This window comes from Mus musculus, chromosome 19 (genome assembly GCF_000001635.26).
Source record: "Mus musculus strain C57BL/6J chromosome 19, GRCm38.p6 C57BL/6J".
NCBI classification, from domain to species: domain Eukaryota; kingdom Metazoa; phylum Chordata; class Mammalia; order Rodentia; family Muridae; genus Mus; species Mus musculus.
Window position 1 is genome coordinate 37,897,934 of NC_000085.6, and position 21,575 is coordinate 37,919,508.

Sequence of the window (21,575 nt, forward strand, 5' to 3'; positions counted from 1 at the left end):
ATGCATCCTCACACCTCATGTGTTCCTCCTACTTAATGAGTCTATGTCCTGTGTAAAGCTCTGTGCGGTTAGACGGAGGAGAACCCATTCTTAGGTCCATATTTGGAATGACAGTGTCCAGCTTTAATCCGTCGACTGCATTACTAAAACTACCTGCACTGAGAACCTTCTGGACATGCAGTGCTCTCACCTCTGTTTAGAGGAGGCACTATTTCTCCCAAGAGAGCTGTAAATCTTTATAAGGCCTGGTCTAGGATTCAAATCCAAGCCTGCTGCTCCATAGCACCCTGGAGTGCAGGCAGGTCTTATAGGTGGTTCCTCATCCCTCAAGGAACCTCCAGTCAGCAGTGAAGATGAGCCATAGCTCACAGCTACCAAGGGTAACATATAATAGCAGTGTTCAAATTCAGCTCAGGCTCTGTAGGAGGAGATTCAAGAAACTCAAACGCCCATCCACCCTCATAAACTATACTCCCGGTTGTACAAATATAAACTTTGCACAAACTCTTTGGGCTAGTACCATTGTGATGCATTTCATTATGTATCCTACACATTCAAATCCTTATTTTATGTGTCTATGTACCCTGAGAAAAGATAATTTTTAATCCCTTAAGTCTATACAAAATCTTTATCATCCACTGCTTTTTTTTTTGTTGTTGTTGTTTTGTTTTGTTTTTGTTCTTGTTTTTCGAGACAGGGTTTCTCTGTGTAGCCCTGGCTGTCCTGGAACTCACTTTGTAGACCAGGCTGGCCTCGAACTCAGAAATCCACCTGCCTCTGCCTCCCAAGTGCTGGGATTAAAGGCGTGTACCATCATAGCTCTGCAGTATAAGAGACCTTAAAAGAGGCTGGGGAATGTGCCTCAGTTGGTAGAGTACTTGCCTAGTACCGGTGAAGCATCACATCGGGGTGGCAGATCTGTAATTCCTGGGTATAAATCCTGACTCTATCATTTATTGGTTGTGTGGCCTTGGAAAAGCTACTTAACTCTTTTGACCATCAATTTCTTCTTCTATAAAATAGGACTAATAGCACTGTGGGCCTAAAGTTATGGGATATATTGCAGATTCACTGAGTAAGACACATGAAGATGTAAAAGGTTGTTACAACACTATTCATAAGTGTTAGCTTTATTACTGGACCCACGGGATCATGTTGGCAGCACACTCATAAAGGGCTTATGGTTGTAAAGGGCTTGTGGTCAACTGGAATGCTGTAGCATTCTGCCTACTAGGACCAGAGAAACTGAACCTGCCTCCCTCCCAACTTACTCAGAATAGAGGACAAACATCCATGTGTACAAGTGAGATAATTTTATTTACACTCAAGTTGCAAAGAGTCTCATGACATTTGTCCATACAAAATACCACAACAATGGTTGTGGGCACCAATAAGAACTGCTCTAACTATGCACCCTATCTTCTTAATGTAGTCTTTCCTCTTGATTACAAATAGGATATATGACGTTAAGATACAAGACATTTCAAATTCATTTCACTAACTGCCCAAACGAGTCATAGAATGCAGAGCACATTCAAAAGAAGATTTATAAATGGAACCAGCCACCTTAGAAATACTCGGAAAATAGGCTTAAAGTTTAGAAAATAAATGTTTTAATACTTAAAGATAACATGATAAAAAATGTTGCCTGTTGTCTGACTTTCTGGGATTCAGCCCCTCTAGGAATTTATGTGCCTTGGTGAAGTCTCCTGAGATCGTCTTGAACTTGAAATCACACATCAGTGTGTGAGGCAGGAGTTCTTCATTGCTTGCGTGATTGAAGGCGCTGCTTTCACTATGCATTCGGCCTCACAATCTTCATTGATAAATAGTTCTGAAAGGGAAACAGAAACGGTGTCAGTCCATGGATATGGCTTCTCAGATGGCCATGGTGCCATTTAGCTCGGCTGGGCAGTCCTGTGAGCCACTGGACAGTCAAAGCCATTCCTGGCCATTCCTTCTGGGCGCCCATAGAGCTCCGGTGTCTCTGAACACTGATAAACATCCTTGGCTGACATCATGTTCTCAAATGAGAGACAGCGCTTCATATGGGTGGGATCTGAGTCATGAAGAAACAACTATATGGATCTTTTTTAAAAAAAATAGTCAATAAAAGTAGAAATTGTGAATTGTCAATTGTGAAAATGTCACACAGGAGAAAATAGAAGACATGTGTATAGATGGCTGTATGACCATGCCTCCAAACTCAGAATGTATAGAGTCAATAGGGTAGTGGAAGTGAGTTTGGTGGGTGGAGTGGGGGGAAGTCTTTGGCATGCATGCTGCTGCTGCATCCAGGGTCATGAACTTTGCCGCTGCTCAGGGCTTCCCCTGCTTGGCCCATCACTTCTCCGGTGACTAAACTGCACGTAGGTGTTTCCTCAGTGAAAATGTCCTTAGCAATGGGCTACTGCAGTCAACCGTTCCTAGCTCTCTAAGACCTTCCTGCCCACAGTGCCTGTATGTATGCATGCTGCCTTCTCTTGGGTTGTTTCTTCTCATCTTTGTATTTAACTAGATGCCCCATGAGTTCCCTGAATAGGGGAATAAAAGCACAGAACCGGGACTGGAGAGATGGCTCAGCGGTTAAGAGCACTGACTGCTCTTCCAGAGGTCCTGAGTTCAAATCCCAGCAACCACATGGTGGCTCACAACCAACTGTAACGGGATCCGATGTCCTATTCTGATATGTCTGAAGACAGCTACAGGGTACTCACAGACATAAAATAAATTAAATCCTTAAAAAAAAAGTACAGAGTCTATGCACACAGCTAAAATTTCAATTTGGATTCTTAAGGTATCTGTGTGTGTGTTGTGAGATACAGGTCTGAAATCAAAAATGTGGTCAAAAGTGCCCAGGGAGGCAAAAGTAATAACTCTTTGGGGTTTGTTGAGGCTGTGGGGATCGCCAGCGTCTGAGTACGAGGTGGTTTGGGACAAGAAGGGTGAAAGCAGAAGTCTGGGGGGATGGCTTTGTGGGTAAGGTGCTCATTGTACAAGCACAAGGACCTGGGTTCAGATCTCCAGCACCACATAATACCAGGGCATGGGCTCTCCAGTGCAGAGATAGCAGAGCCATTAGTGAGAGACCACCATCCGCAAAATAAGGTGGAGTCTGACAGAGGAAGACACATGTCACTGACCTCTGGCCTCCATATATATATATATGTTAAAACCCAAGGATGTAACTTCCACCACAGGACACTGTGTTAAACTCTTCCAAAGCGAAAGGGTCACGACAGGGTTGCTGCCTATCGGCTGTAGAGCCATAGGGCTGCAGAAGCCAAGGCCCAGGTTTCGTACCGGAAGAGAGTACAGGAGCACAGCCACGAACAGCAACAGGATGAGCAGCAGAAGCAGGCCGATGATCACCCACTTGAACCGGCGCCACACGATGAAGCGCATGGTCTTGCAAGGGTTCGTGAACCAGAGGAAGGAGGTTTCCGGTCGGCTGCAATGCAAAGAATAGTTTCTCTCCTTAACTCATGAAGGACTATCAACCAGCATGTAGCCATTCAGGGATAGTGAAATAATCAATTTGGGACAAGATACAATTTAACAATTTCAGCCTCCCCTTTCTAATGTGCCCAACACCTTCCCAGTCTTTGCCATGTTAGCATCTTTTGTTAGCATCTGTAGTTGGCTGTGGATAGCTTAGGTCCCCACACCAGTTTCTAAGATGCCAAGGACGCCAAAGCCTGGTTTAATGGGGAAGGAGAGTAGTTAAAACAGACCACAACCCCCTACCCTCCCATCCCCCACAGCCCACCATGAAGAACAAAATTAGAGGGCCAATAATCCAGCCCATTAAACCAATCGGAAGGGGGCTTTCGGACTGCAGGTGTTTGGGGAGTAGACAACGTGGAGAAAGAACAAAGAAGGCCTCTCACTTTGGTGGGTCAAGCTTGGGGTTCATGTTGGGTTCACTCCGCCCCTTCCCGGCTGGCCTCTCGTCGGCCTCCCTCTCGTTGAGCACCTCCAGTGTCATCTCCACTTTCCCCTTCAGTAAAGCAGAACAGGTTTAAACACATGACATCACGTTTCACAAATATTTTTACTTCGACCCAAGGAATATTCCCCAAGCCACGATTTTTATTCTTGTAAAACAATCCTTAGATTGCCTCCAATTTTCCTCCCGAGGTTTCTTCACATTTCCCCTCCCATGTGTTCCTAAACCGACTCCATGTGGAAAGCTGGGAGGACAAATTGCTTCCCCTCCTTCGGCTCTCCTTCTTCAGCATCCCCGTGGCCTCGAGCTCCCACATCAATCTCCCTGCCTTCCTTCTCACTTCCTTTGTAACTTGACTGCTAAGAACAACATCGGACATTTCTGTAGGCTCCGAGAGATGGAACCATGTTTCTTCTTGCTTATCCCACAGCCCTACAGTGTGCAGCCGAGCTTGTGCTTAGTAGGAACTCAAGGTGCCTTAGCTGCATCAGTGAGCAAATGGAGGCTGCTCCTCTGCTGACAGGCCCCTGCAAGGTACACCCTCACAGGGAGGTGCTCTGTGTGGATAACCTGTGTAATGAATGGTCATGCCACTTCAGAAAGTTGCTGTTGTCTCTGCAGAAGAAGACACTAAGGTCAAGAAAGGTCTAACACTCTAAACTTTTTTTTTTTTAAGACAAGGTCTTATTATGTAGTTCTGGCCTGGAATTCACCATGTAGACCAGGCTGGCCTCGAATTCACAGAGATCTGCCTGCCTTTGTCTCCAAAGGGCAGGGATTAAAGGTGTGTGTCAATACACCAAGCACCATTTCCACTTTTATACCCAGCCTTCACTAAGTTTTAGCTGACATCTTAGGACCTAGAAAAGGTCTCTAAGTCCCTAGTAACTTGGGAAATCCTGGCACTGGGGTTCATTTATATAGAGGGGCCCAGGCAGCGCCTCTGCTTCTACTCTAGGTGAAACTGGATGCCTGACCCTGCAAGGGATTTGAATCCACAAAACAAGGGTTTAGCCTACCCCATAGGCCTGTCGGCAGAATTCAATGAGAAGGTGAAAACTAAACTCTATGGTGACAGGTCATCATCAACAGTTTCCTGAAGAACTTCTAGGAATGAATTAGCTAGACAGGAGCATATGATCTCATATGTAAAAGCACCGCCCCCAACCCCCGTGCAGCCAATACTAGAAAGGGTGTGCGGTGGATAGGGTAGGAAAGGGAGGTGAAATTTGATCAGTACATAGTATACTACACTAATGGGCAATTACCATACTAATATGCAATATACCAAACTCCACTAAGATGCAATTAATGTAGACTGGTAAGGTACTGTAGAAACGAGATCACACACGTGAGAGTTAACGTGTTACCTGGCTCACAACTATTAGCTAGTAACAATCCGTTCTGTGCGAGGTAATGTCAGAAACATGGTGACCTGTCCTGCTGCTTCTTTCTAAAGCTTAAATTCTCCAAGATGCTTGACAAATATGGATTTTGTTCCAGCACCCTTACCTAACTCTTCTCTTTAAGATGTGCAAAGCTCACTCTGGGGGGGGGGGGGGTTCTGATTCTTACTGTAAATGCTCAGCCTAAGGTAGCTTTCTTGTAAAGGAACCTTAAGGAAATACAAATGCCACCACTTGGTTCCTGGATTTGGACCATTCCAATCCATGCCTGTCCCCAACTTCAAGCACATGCCCACGGTGTCTTCTATCTTTATCACCGTCTCGACTTATTAAGGGTAAATCCACCCATAATGAACAGAAATGATTCCCAACTAGGAAATACTCATACAGCCATCACCCGGGTGCCATCTTTGTCTGCGTAGCACGGCCACCATCCTTTCATGGACCTCTGTTCAAAGAGTGAGGCAGTCTTAGCTTTAAGAGGGTCCATGGCTTTGAGGTCTGGAATCATGTCCAAACTGCATTTCTCTGATGTCTTGGCTGGGATGATCGTACGATGTAAGTCAAGTTCCAGAAAACCTGGCCAAGAACACAACATGAGGTCCAGATAAGCTTCAAGTGGTTGAGCCATTGTTCTGAGGTGAACAGGATGTTCTTGTCCAGGGGACACAGACAGTGATTTTGAACAGGTGATGGGTGAGTTAGCAAAAGGGATCATGCTAGATGTTTAAGTTCTTTCCAGATAGAATGGGAGATGGCAGAAGAAGTAGCCATCCATTGTTCAGTGTCTCACAGAGGACTCCATGCGTCCTTTCTCAAAGACATGAGCATAAACAGTCCTGCTATAAATCCCAAGCGATTAAACATCTACACACAAAAATTTCCACTGAACTCAGGACCTCTGTATTTGAGAGGTACTAGTTGTGATTTCTGAGCCACCCTGAATGGAGGTCATTGCCTTTGGGGAAGGACAATTAGGTGCTTGAAACATGGGATGCTCCTCGGGACCATGCTAGTACAGCTCTCTCCTGGAGTGACCCCAAAACCAGGACCTTTAAAGAACATAACTCAAAAGAAAATCCCCACCAGGAAATGAGAAATCCCAGCCAGGATCAGGGTGTCTGGAGAGACGCACTTTCTGCGGAGGCTTGGAGGGAGGCATTACGTCTCCAGCTCCTGAATAGTTTCATATAGGACTCTGTGAAGAGCTTCAAGAGGCCAGCTTATTTTCCCTGGTTTAGGAGCCGTGCATAGTTTGGTGATGGGTGAAAGGTGAGCTTTGCCTTCAGCTGAAGTGCAGAGGGCTGCAGAAGAGCCAGGAGACTTCCTGGGTAAGATTGGATTTAAGACGTGGAAAGGAAGAGAGCAAGCCAAGAAGGGGAGGGGTTGGGTAGGTTGCTGCATTGAGCCCCTCAGGGCCGGAGGAGGGTGGGCTGAGGGAAAAGAACAGTGTGAGGAAGGAGGAGACAAAGAGGAGTAGGGGACCTTAGTAAGTGATGAGAGCAAGGAGAGGGTTAGTGACAATAGTTCCTAAGCACCAAGAAGAGAGAGAAAGTAGATTGCTTGGAAATGCAGGCAGAGATGTGATGATCTCTCTGTGCCCAGCCTGCCCTCTAATTCGCTATATGGCCAAGGATAACCTTGAATTCCTTAGCCTCCTGTCTTCACCTCCCAGGTGCTGGGGTAATAGGCACATAGCTCCACTCCCTGTGCATGAAGTTCTGAGGAACGAGACCATGGCTCTGTACCTGCTAAGCAAGCCAAGAACTTGCCTTTCTAGCTTATTAATGAGGCCTTAAGAGTGAACAGGGCCCCGTGAAAAGGGGTGACATTCACAAGCAGACCACACAGCTTGGAGGATACCCAATCAAGGGCACATCCCCTGCCTCCCCCATTACAGGTGTTAGGAAACTGTTTCCAAATTATAATTGGTTTCAGCGATTAATTCCATGTGCAGTGTTAGAGGGGTGACTGAAAGGTAAGCAATACCCAAGTAGTCGTCCAGGGAAAACTTGTCATTGTCCCATATCTGAATGATCAGCCGAGGAGGGACTCGAAATTCTGTTTGATCAATACTCCAGAAATGCTCCTAAAGTGAGAAGAGACATGACTAGATCATATGATCACGGTCAGACCCTTACTTTTAGCCGTAGATACAGCAATAAGACTGAGGCCTCTGCCTTCACACCCTGTGCTTCCTCTCCATGCATTTGGAAGGCCATCCGGCTTCCCAGGAAGTCTCAAGGCCTACTGTGTGACAAAAAGGATGTCCCAGGCAGTCCCCAAACACCAGGTTTCTCACCACATTCCTATCAGTGTGACTTCAGGCTGCCACCCCTGTGGGGTGGGGAGAGCTTAGATTTTCCCTTGAAGACCACTGTGACTCCCCTAAAACTACCTGTCCTAGGCCAGCCCACAATGTCATTGCTGGGTCTTTATCCCTATGGAGCAAATTCCCACCCCGTTCTTCAAGGTTTGATTGACAGTCTTTCATTCTACAAACAGTGGGTTTAATCTGCGGCTCAGATTCTATTCTTGCTTTACTACAGATTCTAAAATGTTCCGAAATTTTTAGCTTAAAAAAAAAATACCGTGAACTTTTACATACCTGTGGCCACCTAAGACCCTCTGATCTTTCACATTGAAGGTAGAGACACGGAGGACCAAGTTCCCACCTCTAGTCCCTGCTTCGGCCCAGACATTAGTTAAGAATATACCTCCATGGCCAGCTATACCTAAGTGCCTCTGGCCTGGTCAGACCAGGAATTCTACCAGCGATTTGGGAATTCTAAAGACCATGGGGTTGGTTCTCATTTTTCATATTCTTGGAAGGTTCTCTTTCTTGGAGTTCCTAGGGCTCTGGAAAGCCCACACAGCTAGTCTTGCCTGGCTGTCCTATGTGTGGGGTCATGCTCTAAGTTCCACTGAGGGAGTGAGGAGAGGTCTAACCTTAGGTGTGGGTAAACAGGAAGAGTAACCATCTCTCAGGTCCTATCTGACCCCAGACATCCTCACCTGTCCTGCTCTGCCTCACCTCTGAAGGGATGCACAATTCAACACTAATTAGAGCCTCTGAGCCTCTGGAAAGTCCCCACCCCCCACCCTACCCCACCCCGGTAGACTCCATTCCACCCTTCACAGGCAAAGTGCTTACTACAGCAGCCACAGAAAGGTCGGATATCAGAGGGCAATTGGGACTTGGGGTGGGTGCATTTTGTAGGGTGTAAGGAGACGGTGTGAGTGGATGGAATAGACTGATGGGGTAGGAAAGGCAGGATCGAACAAGACATCTATTGGGATCATAGGATTGTCTACCTAGATTGCAGACCCCAGGCTTTTCTTGGAGAACTTTTCCTTCCCCAGTTGGTACAGTCTGGGCAGGGCTGGGGCTGGGGTGGGATGGTGTAGACAAAGACAGACTCCATCTCTAGCGCCAGTGCCTGGCCCGAGTAAGGCATCCTGGGCAGCAGCGCTTGGTTCAGGGAGAGCCACAAGTCTCTAGATAGGTGGAGGTGGAGACCCTGAGGCCCAGTTCTAGAATGCTGGTGGATGCCCTCCTGGCTCTCTTCTTCTATCTGTGCTGAAGGAATATAGGTGACCGTGTGGAGTGATGGCTACCGTGTTTCCTCCCCTAGGGAAGAGCCTGCCTAGAAGGGAGGTCCATGGAGGACAGAGAGCAGTGGGAGGAGAATGTGGAGCTAGCTTCCAAAGACATTGCTTCTGCATGGCCTCCAGACATTCTTAAAATGAGCCAACCTTGGACTTGCTAGGCCTGGCAACCAATAAATCACATTTCTGGTCTAAGTTCTGTAACGGAACGTCTTTCTAATTAAATCCACTGGGGCCCTCAGTTCTCCTAGAAGTGTTTCTGAGTGAGGGAACACAGATGCCAAGGCTTAACAAGAGAGGCAAAAAGGGACACTTCACCTCTAATATTTGGCCTGTGTTTGGCCTAAGACAGAGAATAGCCATCTATTCATTCCGTAAAGAACACATGTGTACAGTGGCTGAAAAAAAAAAAGGCCTTTGTTCTATAATGTCTCTTGTCTTGCCACCAAGAGCCTAGCAGAAAGGAAGCTGCAGTCCTCATAGCCCTAAATACGCAAACAAATACCTGTCATAGCTATGTGACCACGGGCAAGGCTTTACCCCTCTGTGGGTCTCAGATTCCCTGTCTGTACCGAGAGGGAGCTCGAGTCAGTGACCTCCCAGGTCCCGAGCAGCCCTGACCTCCTCTGACTTTCTGAGTCTAGCAGACCTGAAACGTCCACACCCCGCCCACATCTTTCAAGGCTTACTTTTTTAGCGACTATACAGAGCTGCTCAGCAGGGAGGTAGTCAAATGGGAAAACAAATCTCCAGTTAAAATTGCCTTCACCATCCAAGGACCTGTAGTGGACATCTGTTTTCTGTTTGTTTTCTTCGCTGCCGGAAATCCAGCTGTAAAGCAGAGGCAAACAGACTCAGTTCGCTGTGATTGACAAGGGATCTAGCGGGGCAAAACTTCAGTGATTAAGGGGGTGGGGGTGGGGCAGGGAAGAGCAAAAGTGATGCATTTTCTCTGGGCAGGGTCCAGTGATCCACAAGCTGGGGGTGATTTATGGAAGGGAGGCACTCGGTTGCATCCAACTCAGCTTAGAGCCAAATAAAATAGAATTCCTTTAAAACCAAAGCAGGAAACCCTTTAGACTGTAGTTAGCAGGGCTAAGGTGAAATTTTCTGGAAAATATCATCAACAACGTAGCTTCTATTTTGGGTAAGCTGCAGCTTGCCGGCTATGATTGTGGGCTTCACAACTATGACTCATTAGCATCTGTCATCGGGGCTGGTAGGCTCAACGAATGCAAGTTAGCTCAAAATGTTAGCATTTCCCTTCACATATTTTACTTAAGCAAACAAAAAGAGGCACCCAGCAAGTAATCTTGCAGCTTCCTTTTTTATTATTCTCAAAAGTCACCGTGATCTCATTAATGAGACGGGCAAGGGAGAGGCAAGCTGTTATTTCCAGATGCCTAGCTGAGAACACTCCTCTCATCCGAAGCATCTTAACTGATATCGTTGGGAACCTTGTCTTTTGCTTGTGCCTGGCACGGAGTGGATATGAGATCAACTGTCTGTTGATGGAATGAACGGTGTGCGGAAGGAAGCTGCAGTCACATACGCCTGCCTCTGGTTTAAAACTCAGAATTCATTTTCAGCCAGGCGCGGTGGTACGCACACCTTTAATTACAGCATTTGGGAGACAGACAGGTGGATCTCTGAGTTGGAGGCCACACGGGTCTACAAAGTAAGTTCGAGGACAACCAGAGAAACCTAGGCAGAGAAACCTGGTCTTGAAAACAAGATTGCAAAATAGAACAAAACAAAAGGAAAAAAAAAAAAAAGAATTGATACTTTTCAATGGGCAAAGGGGTCAGGCTGCTAGGATCAGATGGGAACTTTGAAAAGTAACGATTCCTAGTTCCACAATGAAGCTTTTGGACTCTTGGGTCCCACCTGTCCTCTCTGCCAGTGATAAGTCGGTGGGAAGACAGAGTTCAAGATTGTCACTCAGGGAAGCCGATTCTCAACTCAGGCTTACAATGTTTCTTTCTCCTCTCCTCTCCTCCCCTCCCCTCCCCTCCTCTCCTCTTCCCTCCTTCTTTCTTCCTTCCTTCCTTCCTTCCTTCCTTCCTTCCTTCCTTCCTTCCTTCCTTCCTTTCTGGTTGTTTCCGAGACAGGGTTTCTCTGTGTATCCCTGGCTGTCCTGGAACTCACTCTGTAGACCAGGCTGGTCTCGAACTCAGATATCCGCCTGCCAGTGCTAGGATTAAAGGCATGTGCCACCACTGCCCGACTCTTAAACTTTTCTTGACCCAGCCCTAAAAACTCACCACCATATTTGACCCAAGATCTCTCTGTCTCTTGGGCTTTTTTTTTTTTTTTGAACCTTCTCTTGTTTTGATTTTAAGATATGTTAACTAGGAAAGCATCTTTAGCTGCATGTGCTTGGGTGTGAGCATGTATCACTTCATGTGTAACGTTAACATGTGTCATGCTAGACGCTGTATTTTTCCAGCAAGTCACCTTTTCGGATGTCACATGGAGAACTGCCCCCCTCTCCCTTTCCCTCTCCCTCTCTGCAGTTCTGGAGAACAAACCCCGATTCCTAGGGGTTGAGGATATAGTTGAGTGAGTGAAGTACTTGTCCAGAATATCATGGTGGCCTGCACTTTTAATCCCAATACTTGGGAGGTAAAGGCAGGAGGATCAGAGGTTTGAAGCCACCCTCAGCTACATAAGGAGTTCGAGGCCAGCTCAGACTGTATGAAACCTATCTAAAAGAGAAACTAATAAGCGAATAACCAAACCCCAGATTCTCAGGCTAGGTAAGCTTTCTACCTCTGAGCTGGGCTCCCAGCCCTGGTATTCAGATTGTAATTGCAGCTTTGCATGTTACTTTAGGTTGTGTTTTCTTCTTGTATTAGTTTTCTCTCAGCCCATCAGCTTGAGTTTGTTCCCTTGATTTGGAAAAAAAAATCTCATAATAGTCAAATAAATATGCATAGCTATAATTAGCTGGGATTAGTTTTCCTTGGGGAATGGTAATGAAGTCCCGAAATGACAAATAACAATGAAGAACTTGATGAAGCTTACAGTGAGCCTAAATGATAGTCATTATGTCTGTAACTACGTTTTGATTGAAGTTCACTAGGGATCATGAGGGAGACTTTGTTCTCACTGACGAATACATTACATTTCAACACATCTTATCTTCTATATATTAAGGAAGAACTTGGCCCATGAGGAATAGCAATAATTCTAACACCCGAGTAATGCACACCAGCTGCCAGGTGCTGGCCCACATGCCTGGAGTGATGGACTCTTCTGGCTATCTCCAGGAAGTAGCAGTGTCATTATCTCCACTGCACAGATGACTAACAGCGATTGTCTGACTTTCCCTAGCCAGCAGGGAAGGTGCCAGGATTCTAACACAGGGAGTCTGGCTGCAAAGTCTGGCTATGTAGTTTTATGTCGTTTTAGCCACTGTGTAGGACCATTCTCAGGATCTATGAATCTATGACCACAGCGCAGCAGAAACTAACATCCAAACAAACCACCTGGAGTCAAATTATGCAAGTAAAATGATAAGCTGGATCGTTTTCATATTGAATTGAATGACACTCAGTAGATGTCAGAGGTGGGGGGGTAGGGGATGTGTGATTTATTTATTTATTTTTTAAAACCTGTCCATGTTACCTACTTTTCACAAGCATTGGCTAGGGTTGATAAAAATGTATAGGAAGGAAAGTCTGGGAGCTTTACTGGGCTTTTGATGCTTGTCTGTAATATCATAGAGAAATAGGAAATTAGATGACTGAGGAGGCTCAGAAAAAAGAAACCCTGCTTATAACAGAGTTATAATAATATATTAAACACAGACAGCTTTCTCTTCTCTGCTGCCCTGCTGGCATTTAGCTTTCCTGGCACCCCCTACACAGAGCATTGTAAGCAGCAATGTCTGGTAACCAAGAACACATCAGTGGGCACGCCAAACGATGGCCACTGGGGAAAGAGGGGGTCTGCTTCATCCCCCATGTGGGAATCTCTGCCTCCTATCCTCACCCTTTGACGTAGATGTCACTCATGTCCTCCCCAGTGATGCTCTTCTCATCCAAGATAACGTCCTTGGTATTCCAGATGATCACACGCAGGTAGTACCTGAAAAAAAAAAAAAACCACACATTTTGAAAGTATACGTCTTCGAGTCCTGGATGGAGGAGTCCCCGCTCCAGGGAAGCAGGGTTTTAGGCTTACTCACTTCTTGGCTTTCCTGGGTGTGATGTTGAAAGGGGGGCCTGGTGGTCCTAAACTCTTGGGGAAGACATCCACCCACATCTGAAGTTTCCCCTAAACCATACACAAAGGAAAGAAGACTGGAGTCACACATGGGAGAAACCACAGTTTTCCTTTTTTCTTGGCAGCATTGAACATAGGCTCCAGGGCTTCCCGCATACTAGGAGAGCTCTCTACTATAGAGTGCAAAATCAGTTCCTCTTTGCTGCTTTATTACTTCACATGGATGGCCACAAATGAAGAGCTAGCCAGGGTTGAGATTGTCTACAATGTCATTAAGGCCACCCACTTTCCGCTTTCACCCAAGAACTGCATTCATCCATTTTATCATGGTCTAAAATTGCCTCCATTAATCCAGTGAGGGCATTCCTATAACTAACCCAACTGCTAGTGCAAACTCTCTGTCTCTGTCTCTCCATCTGTCTCTCTGCCTGTCTCGCTCTCCCCATCCTCCCATTTAAAATCAGTTCCTTCCCCGTCATACCCCCTTTTATCAGTTGTCACATTGTGTACCCAGTACAGTCTCTATCCTGGCAGATGTCCCACTTACCTCAAGTGGTTAAAAATTAAAAATCAGAGAAACAGAACGACAATTAGCTTTATAAAAGAAAATCTACACAGTTCTGTGAGGAGACACAAAAAGAATGACTGGTTTCCAAAAGTGAGGATTCCCTGTATAGGCAATGCCACCACCCCAGCAGGAGCTCACACGAGAGAGAGAGAGAGAGAGAGAGAGAGAGAGAGAGAGAGAGAGAGCAGGGTATAGACTGACACTTGTCCTGCCATCTTGGGGAGGCCCTGCTCTGATCTTTGAATAGTATGGACTCAGCCTGTCCTCTTCACTGGAATGTTCTTCCAGACATTATGAATGCCAGTAAAAGAAAAAAAAAAAAAGCCAAAACACTATCCTACCATTCAAATCAATTTATAGTCTCTACTTTATTTTTGGATCTTGTATGGACTCTGCCTTCAGACAAACATAGACTGGTCTTTGAGAAGTTTGCCAAGGAAACCACTGGATTGGCTTCCAAATGCATTGCGATCAAAATGAATTACCTGGAACCCTTGAAAGGGAATATATTTTACTATGATCCCGACTCTTTTCCAACTAATCTCTAGGCTCAGGCCTCGACTATACATCAGGCACACCGCAGGACACTAAGCATACAGGCGTCTCCTACGATTAAGCCACAGACTGCAGGCAGAGAGGCAAAGGCAGGCTGGTACCTTCTCAGGGAGAAATCTTCCTTACTTTGTCAGTCTTGAGACTCCATCTAAGACTGATGGGTAGGAGGAAAGAAAGGAGGATGAATAGGCTTTGAGTAGAAAAACGAAGGACTACGAACAAGAAGAAACTGAAATTCAGCACAGGATAAAAGCAAGCTGTGACAGAATTACCTACGAGCCACAGCCACTTCTGAGTAAATATGTCTATGGTCTTAAAGCAGGTGTTGATGACATTTGCTTCTAGTAAGTTAATATTTGTTAAAGTGTGAGTGCCTAACTGCTTACATCAGAGCCCCTCGAGGTGTGTATTAAAATCCACACTCTTGGCCTTACCCCAGACCTCTGCGGACACAGCCTGGACGTGGACCAAGATTCTACATGGATTGATTTGCCACTTGTTATGTCTTGCTTTGCTTCTCTGGAAACCGGGCCCCATTTTCTCAGAGTTGTCATCATGCCCTTTGACCTATTGCTTGCCCACTGTGCTCAAGCTTTCTTGGCTCTCTACATGCACACGGCACCTCTGCCCCAAGCCAGGACAAGCTCAGCTGCTCTCCGGGCTGCTCCATTGGTAGACAAATTGGGTCACAGTGGGACAACCAATCCCCCAGTATACAAGACAGAAGTGAGTACTCAGGAACCCTCTGCAAAAGACTCATAGAAAGGTAATAACAGCAAGAGAGATTAACTAGAGCCAGGGACAGAAACAAAGACAAAGACAAAGAAAGACAAAAGACAAAGACAAAGACAAAGACAAAGACAAAGACAAAGGAAGACCCTGGCTTTAGTTTGCTCTGAGTCTCAGGTCACCAGTATTTTTCCAAGATTCCCTGAGCATCTTTGTAATAGATTCCTTTTGGGTGAAGCTAGTTTGAGTTTCTTTCTCTTTCTTGTGTATCTAAAAGTACTCAGAACTTGTTTCAAGAGGCAAATCCATCAGCGACTGTTGCCACATTTGAGGAGTGGGCGTGGTCTTCCCTTTTACCTGGGAAATATTGGGCTGGAAGGTGCTGTGCAAAGTCCTTGTCTCCACGTGCTCAGGGACCAGCCCCTGAGTCCTGAGAATATGGAGGGCAAGACGCTCTTCGGGGGCTCCAAGGTGCTGGTGCAGGATTTTGTTGGCCTCTGGAATGCAAAATGGCATTGACAGAGAAGGAACAATTGGGAACAATGCAGCTAGATGGCTCCCAGAAACTAACTTGCAGCACGTCATCCCAGACTTCGTAAAAATGGGCAGGCATCACCAGTATGTACATATGTACTTTATGGACTGGTGAAAGACTAAATAGATACCAATAGCTCCTGACTGTGGGCTCTTCCATACTGAGGCTCACACCCACCTTGTAGTCTGCCAATAGCAGAGACCAGAACATACTAGAATTGGGTGAGCGTAGGCTGTATTTACTTTTGTAGCACAGACTCACAACCACCTTCTTTCCTAGCCTCCCTTTCGACTAGACAGATGTGACCACATGACCAAGAAGATGACACTGATAGAATGACATGTGCGTCACCTCTGGACTTGGTCCTCTGCATAGGATCCGATCTGAGCCTTTCTCTTCTGGGTGTGGAGGAAGATAAAAGCTTAGAAGAGTGCACTGGAGAATAACAGGGTTGTAGGAGGAGAGCGTCCATTCCATGATGCACTTGCTTAGATGGACCATTGCCCTAAGCTTCTAAAGTGGGACAAGCCCCTGAGATTTGAAGGTTCATCTCTTACAGCAGCAAGTATCACTGTAGCATTTAAAAACATGATTGCCCCCAACCCCGTTCTCAGACCTCTCTCCCAGGAAAAGGTGCATCTTTTCCCTTTTATTCTCGAGACAGAGTGTAACTGGAGCAAAAGATAAAGGAGGCTGTGTGGTTTGCTTGTTTGTTTGTTTGTTTGTTTGTTTGTTTTTGTTTTTGTTTTTGAGGGAAGCTCCTGCCTGGTTCTCTTGGGTCTCTCTGAGGGAAGTTGCTCTTTCTGTGACAAGCCTGTGTAGGTACCATGGCCATTGGCTCCAGTGACAGGAGGCAACAAGTTCCAGCTACGTGCATGACCTACTGTGGCCTGTGCCCACAGGGCTCTCAGATGACTGCAGCCTGGCGAGAGATTGTAAGGAGTGGTGCTCAGCTGAGCCCTTCCAGAATTCCTGACCCCTCAAAACTGTTCGCAAAACAAAACAGCTGTTCCTGGTTGCTGAATCTGGAAGCAACTGAACAGTCACCATGACAAACACAGATTGGGGGGGGGGCGTATCTGCTAACTTTGGGGTCACTTTTAACCACCAGACCATGATGCCTTCATGCTTTTCCCATTTATTCTTCTTTGCTTTTGCAAGTTTATACGGACAGCTCATTAAGCATCAAACCAACCCTGAGATTGATGATATCAACTTCCAAATGGAGAGAACCATGTTTCTGACAATGTCAAGAATCAAGTTGAAGATCAGGAACCACTGTGATTCCCACATGTCTTTATTCTGATTTCCCTGTGCGTCTTGGAAGGCCAGACCTACCATGTCTCTTTGGGAGCCCCATCCCTTCTCTTTCCCAGAGACCATATGAACGTCCTATAGTTCATATACTTTGATGCATATTCCTACAGCTGTCTCAGTGTGGTTAACTGGGTATGTGTAGGATAGATGTGTCAGGAATAAAGCAGCAGGAATCCAGGATTGAACTTGAGCCAGATGGGTAGCAAAGCAGGTTTTCTGCACTGCCTTCAGCATCCCTGTGGCTTCTCAGGCAAGGGCTCAGATATGAGCCTCTCCTCTCCTCTCCTCTCCCCTCCCCTCCCCTCCTTTTTCTCTCTCTCATGTTTTGTTTCAGTTTGTTTTGGAGCCTGGCTTCAAACTCAGAGTTCTGCTTATCTCTGTCTCCAGAATGTTGGGACTAAAGATGTGCACCATCACAGCCAATTATGGTGGAGTCTCTTTGGAACAGAATTTCTTTCACTGTCATTGGAACACTTTTGCGTTAATTACGTAATACACAAAAATGGCTAATTATTAGGACTTTATAGTTAACGTGCAGATGACTATGATCTGAAAATAACAGGTAAAATATAAGACAGACTAAAAAAAACGTGTCCACTGGGCCACCCAATGGACAAAATTCTCTACCCTACTGAGGTTTTTGTCTTGGTAAGGACAGACATGGAGTCTCACAGGAAATCATCAAGGCGCTGCCTTGGCTCATCTTCCTCCCCCAAATGCAGCACAGAAATGGGTTATTATATTGTGCTTACAACCCCACAGCTTTGTGCTCACCAAACTCATCCAAATGGTAGTCTCGACCTCCGTATCGGATTCTGCTTCCGTCTTCAGAAAGAACTGGTGGCGGGAAGCCTTTGAATCTTGCAACGTTTTGAAGCAACTGCGTTGGTCTCAGCTGATCTCGCCAGGTATTTACTCCGGAACTGTGGACGACATCACAGGTGCACAAGGTACCACACAAATGCACATGTGTCTCAGCACAGCCATCTAACTGGGGAGGGACACCTGTACCTACTTTGCCTCCTGGACACCTATCTCAGAGTTATAAAACATACATATTATGTTGGCTTCAGGCAACTCATCATGTCTATTTTGTGTGTGTGTGCAGTTCCCTCCTCAACAAAAATGAGGAATCTGGGATTATCACAATCATAGAGGCAAATTCAAATACCAGAAGTGGCATGCTGTCTCACTGAAGGCTTAGAGAGCCACTGGTTAGCATCAGGGGATGCTAGGCATCATAGAATCCTTGGGGGAGGTGGATAATTGATAGTCATGAATCAATCCCTATTCCTAAAGGCTAGAGAATCCTTGTCATAACAGCCGCTAACCCCAGGAGTTCAAGAACAGGAGAGGGGACTGTCCAGGTACTGCCATTTCAACAGACTATGGGGTAATTGAGGCAGTGTGCTTGCCTTGTTTGTCCCTAGATGATCCTGTCAAAAATGACACTGGATGGACCAAAAGACCACAGCACACTGATGGAGGCAGAGCCCTCCAGCCTTCCCAGGTCTGAGCATCCATGCAGCAGACCACCTCCACTTGTGGGGAAGCAACTTACACACAGTACTGCTCAGGGATTCCGCAGTGAGACCCGAACCGGGAAAGGAAGCGGTTCTCCAGGTCAATGGTTGTCTCTCCCACCTTCTCATCTCGGGTGAAGGTATCGTAGTCATAGACAGAGATCTTCAGGTCTTTCTCTTGAGGCAAGTAGCAGCTCAGTTCGTACATTCTAAGTAAAGGAATGCACATACAGAGCAGTCAGGGGCCTTCTGGGCTGCTCCAGAAACCAAGACTCAGACAAAGAATTGCCAAGTGTTGGCGATGTTGGGGGAAGACGACTGATTGAGGACAGCTATGTGGGTAGGGAGACATTATAAACAGTAGACGCTAGTAATAAGACGACGAGGGAATGCACGCTTGCTCAGGAGAAAAGCCTGGGTGAATACCTGTGTTCAAACCCTAGTTATGCCATTTATTTAGTCCTTCTGTTTTCTTCTCTGTGAAATGATCATAACAATGCATATTACAGACTGGAGAGATGGCTCAGCAGTTAAGAGCACTGGCTGCTCTTCCAGAGGTCCTGAGTTCAATTCCCAGCAACCAGGTGGTAACTCACAACCATCTGTAATGGGATCTGATGCCCTCTTCTAATGTGCATGAAACAAAGAACACACACACACATATATATTATATATAGTAAATATAGTATATGTAGTATGTAATATATACACACATACATATATATACATGTATACACACATATATAAAACAAATAAATAAACAGTACTATAACAATAATACATCATATTGCTAATTTTAGTGTTACCACCTGTATACCACCTGGAATACCTTTCTCCTCACTCCAGGAAGATCAAACAGGCACCTGACAGCCATTTTTCTGTACCCCACTTCATTTCTTACTCTGCTCATCAGAGACTCCTGCCCCAGGAAACAACTTGACTCATCCCTCTGGAAGGACGCAGGGGCATGCATGAACTTGTGTAGTGTGCCATGGAGGGGGCCTGCCAGGCCTCTGGTCCTGCCACAGACTTCATTCAGTTTTCATAACTTGTCTATGGAATCTACATTAAAATGTAAATTCTTCAGAGATACAAAGAAATCATCCAGCAGCCGTGCCGTTGTCGGAAGAACTGTGTGGTCCATGGGATGTTGAAGTGCACGCATCAATGGCAGACAGGCAGGGCTTAGCTCTGGTATTTGCATTGTTCCCCTATATCCCTCTCATTCCAGGTGCTTAGTTTATTTTGCTGTCAGAAAAACTGTCTCCTCCCCTGGGCTTCCTCCTTTTCTTGTTACCCTCTGGTGTGAGGACAGGCTTTTGTCCAGCGAGTCAGGGATGAGCGTTTAATGGCACTCTGGAAGAAAGCCACATGGATGTCTCCTGTACCAATCTCAGAGACCTCCCTAGATGCAGCAGGTACCCTGAGGCTTGAGGCAGGGAAAGGGGGTACTTGGGTCATAGCTACACACAAAGCATCAGAGCCAATGTGGGCACCAGGTGTGCACACAGTATACAGACATGCATGCAGCAACTGCATCCCTACACACATTTTTTTTTAAATAAAAAGGAAAATAGCTGGGTATTGTGACTTACTCTGTAGCAGTTGGGAGGCAGAGGCAGGTGAAACTCTGTGAGCTGAAGGCCAGTCTGGTCTACAGAGTAAGCACCAGGACAGTCGGGCTATGTAGAAAGACCCTGTCTCGAGACCCAGTAAGAACAACAAAAAGAAAACCAGCTGGACATGGTAGTGCACTCCTATAAATGCTACACTCTAGAGGCAGAAGAGGCTTGCCACAAATTTGATGCCAGCCTGGTCTATGTAACTTTTAGAAGGACCAGGTATACACCATGAGATCTGGTGACAAGGAAAAACAAAAAAACAAAACAAACTGACTCCTGGTATCTTGGGTGCTTTGGTTAATTAAGGAATACTTTCCCTCCCCTGAGGCATCAATTATTATTTTTAAAATCTTTTAGAGTTTATTATTATTGTGTGGATGATACGTAGATGAATATGGGTATCACAGCCCAGTGGGGGAGATCAGAGGACAGTATTCAGGAGTTGAATGTGTTCTAGAGAAGTCAAGATGAACAATGGCCAAGAACGCAGGAAATCCCACTTCTTCCCCAAGCCCCGTCTCAGGGTGTCTCTGCTGAGAAGCAAAGCACTTCCCAAGACTGAGGTCCCGGCCTGGAGCCACTCTGATGGACTGGCGGAAGTCTGTGATCCCCTAAGACAGCCACTGGCCTCGCTGAGCCTGACAGCATCACTTCCTCTGAGCGTGGCTCTGAGCAAGACTTTTCCTGCCACTTAATTAAGCTTGTGCTTGGCACCTCTGAAACAAGCCATTCAAACAGGGCTGCCTTTCTCCCTTCAAAGCTGGCTCTGCCTGCTTCCCGGTCTCGCTCACACGGAGCCCTCCTTCCTGCTCTGCGTGCCTTTTCCTGTCTAGACCTTGGGGCTGGATCAGCGGAAGGAAGGGAAAATGATCACATTGCCTTGCCAGAGGATTATTTCCCCTCCCTGGGCCCGGCACTGGGCCTAGGGCTGCGCAGCACAGAGGGTGTTCGTATTCAGGTGTCTGAGTATATGCATGTGTGTGCATGTACGCAAACATGCTAGGGGCCAACTGGGTGGTCCTTTGTACATGCATGTTCCTGTCTATAGAGATGGCTTGTTTGAACCTAAAACTGGATGACCAAGGTGTGTGTGTGTGTGTGTGTGTGTGTGTGTGTGTGTGTACAAGCATGCATGAGAGAGACAGACACACAGAGAGGCAGAGAAAAACTGAGAGGAATAAACATAAGACATAAAATAAATGAGTGTGTCAGGAGGAGGGCAAAACAGGAACAGAGTTCTCCCACTTAGCAAAATTTTGAGAGAATAACACCATTTCCCCTTTTGTGCTCATGTGTATGTGTGTGTGCACATATACATATGTGCACACTAGTGTATGTAGAGGCAGAAGGTCTTTCTTTGTTATTTACTACCTTTTTTTTTAAAAAAAGTTAAGAACAAATATATTTAATTCTTGATTTTGCAATGGGGCAGAGGACAGGTGTGTGCGACAGCTTGTGGGTTAAGGCCAGAGGACAATTTTGGGGAGTCAGTTCTTGCCTCCCACCCCTTTGAGGTAGGCTCTCTCCTGTTT

General features: G+C 46.1%; 1 protein-coding gene across 4 annotated transcripts in view; it reads right to left on the minus strand.

Annotated features, from left to right (window-relative positions):
• Nucleotides 1-1,102: 1,102 nt before the first annotated feature.
• Myof (myoferlin) overlaps nucleotides 1,103-21,575 on the minus strand; it is a 144,542-nt gene continuing 124,069 nt past the window's right edge. For 2 of the 4 annotated variants that reach the window (NM_001099634.1, NM_001302140.1), the window contains 11 exons: nucleotides 18,460-18,630; nucleotides 17,673-17,821; nucleotides 15,404-15,543; nucleotides 13,157-13,245; nucleotides 12,961-13,056; nucleotides 9,654-9,795; nucleotides 7,345-7,444; nucleotides 5,744-5,934; nucleotides 3,891-4,000; nucleotides 3,304-3,451; nucleotides 1,103-1,834 (listed from right to left, as the gene is read on the minus strand). In NM_001099634.1, the coding sequence (NP_001093104.1) occupies nucleotides 1,796-1,834; nucleotides 3,304-3,451; nucleotides 3,891-4,000; nucleotides 5,744-5,934; nucleotides 7,345-7,444; nucleotides 9,654-9,795; nucleotides 12,961-13,056; nucleotides 13,157-13,245; nucleotides 15,404-15,543; nucleotides 17,673-17,821; nucleotides 18,460-18,630 (1,375 nt within the window). In that variant the 3' untranslated portion in view covers nucleotides 1,103-1,795. The remainder of the gene's footprint in view (nucleotides 1,835-3,303; nucleotides 3,452-3,890; nucleotides 4,001-5,743; nucleotides 5,935-7,344; nucleotides 7,445-9,653; nucleotides 9,796-12,960; nucleotides 13,057-13,156; nucleotides 13,246-15,403; nucleotides 15,544-17,672; nucleotides 17,822-18,459; nucleotides 18,631-21,575) is intronic. The other 2 variants (XM_006526995.1, XM_006526994.1) reach the window with 1 other exon arrangement.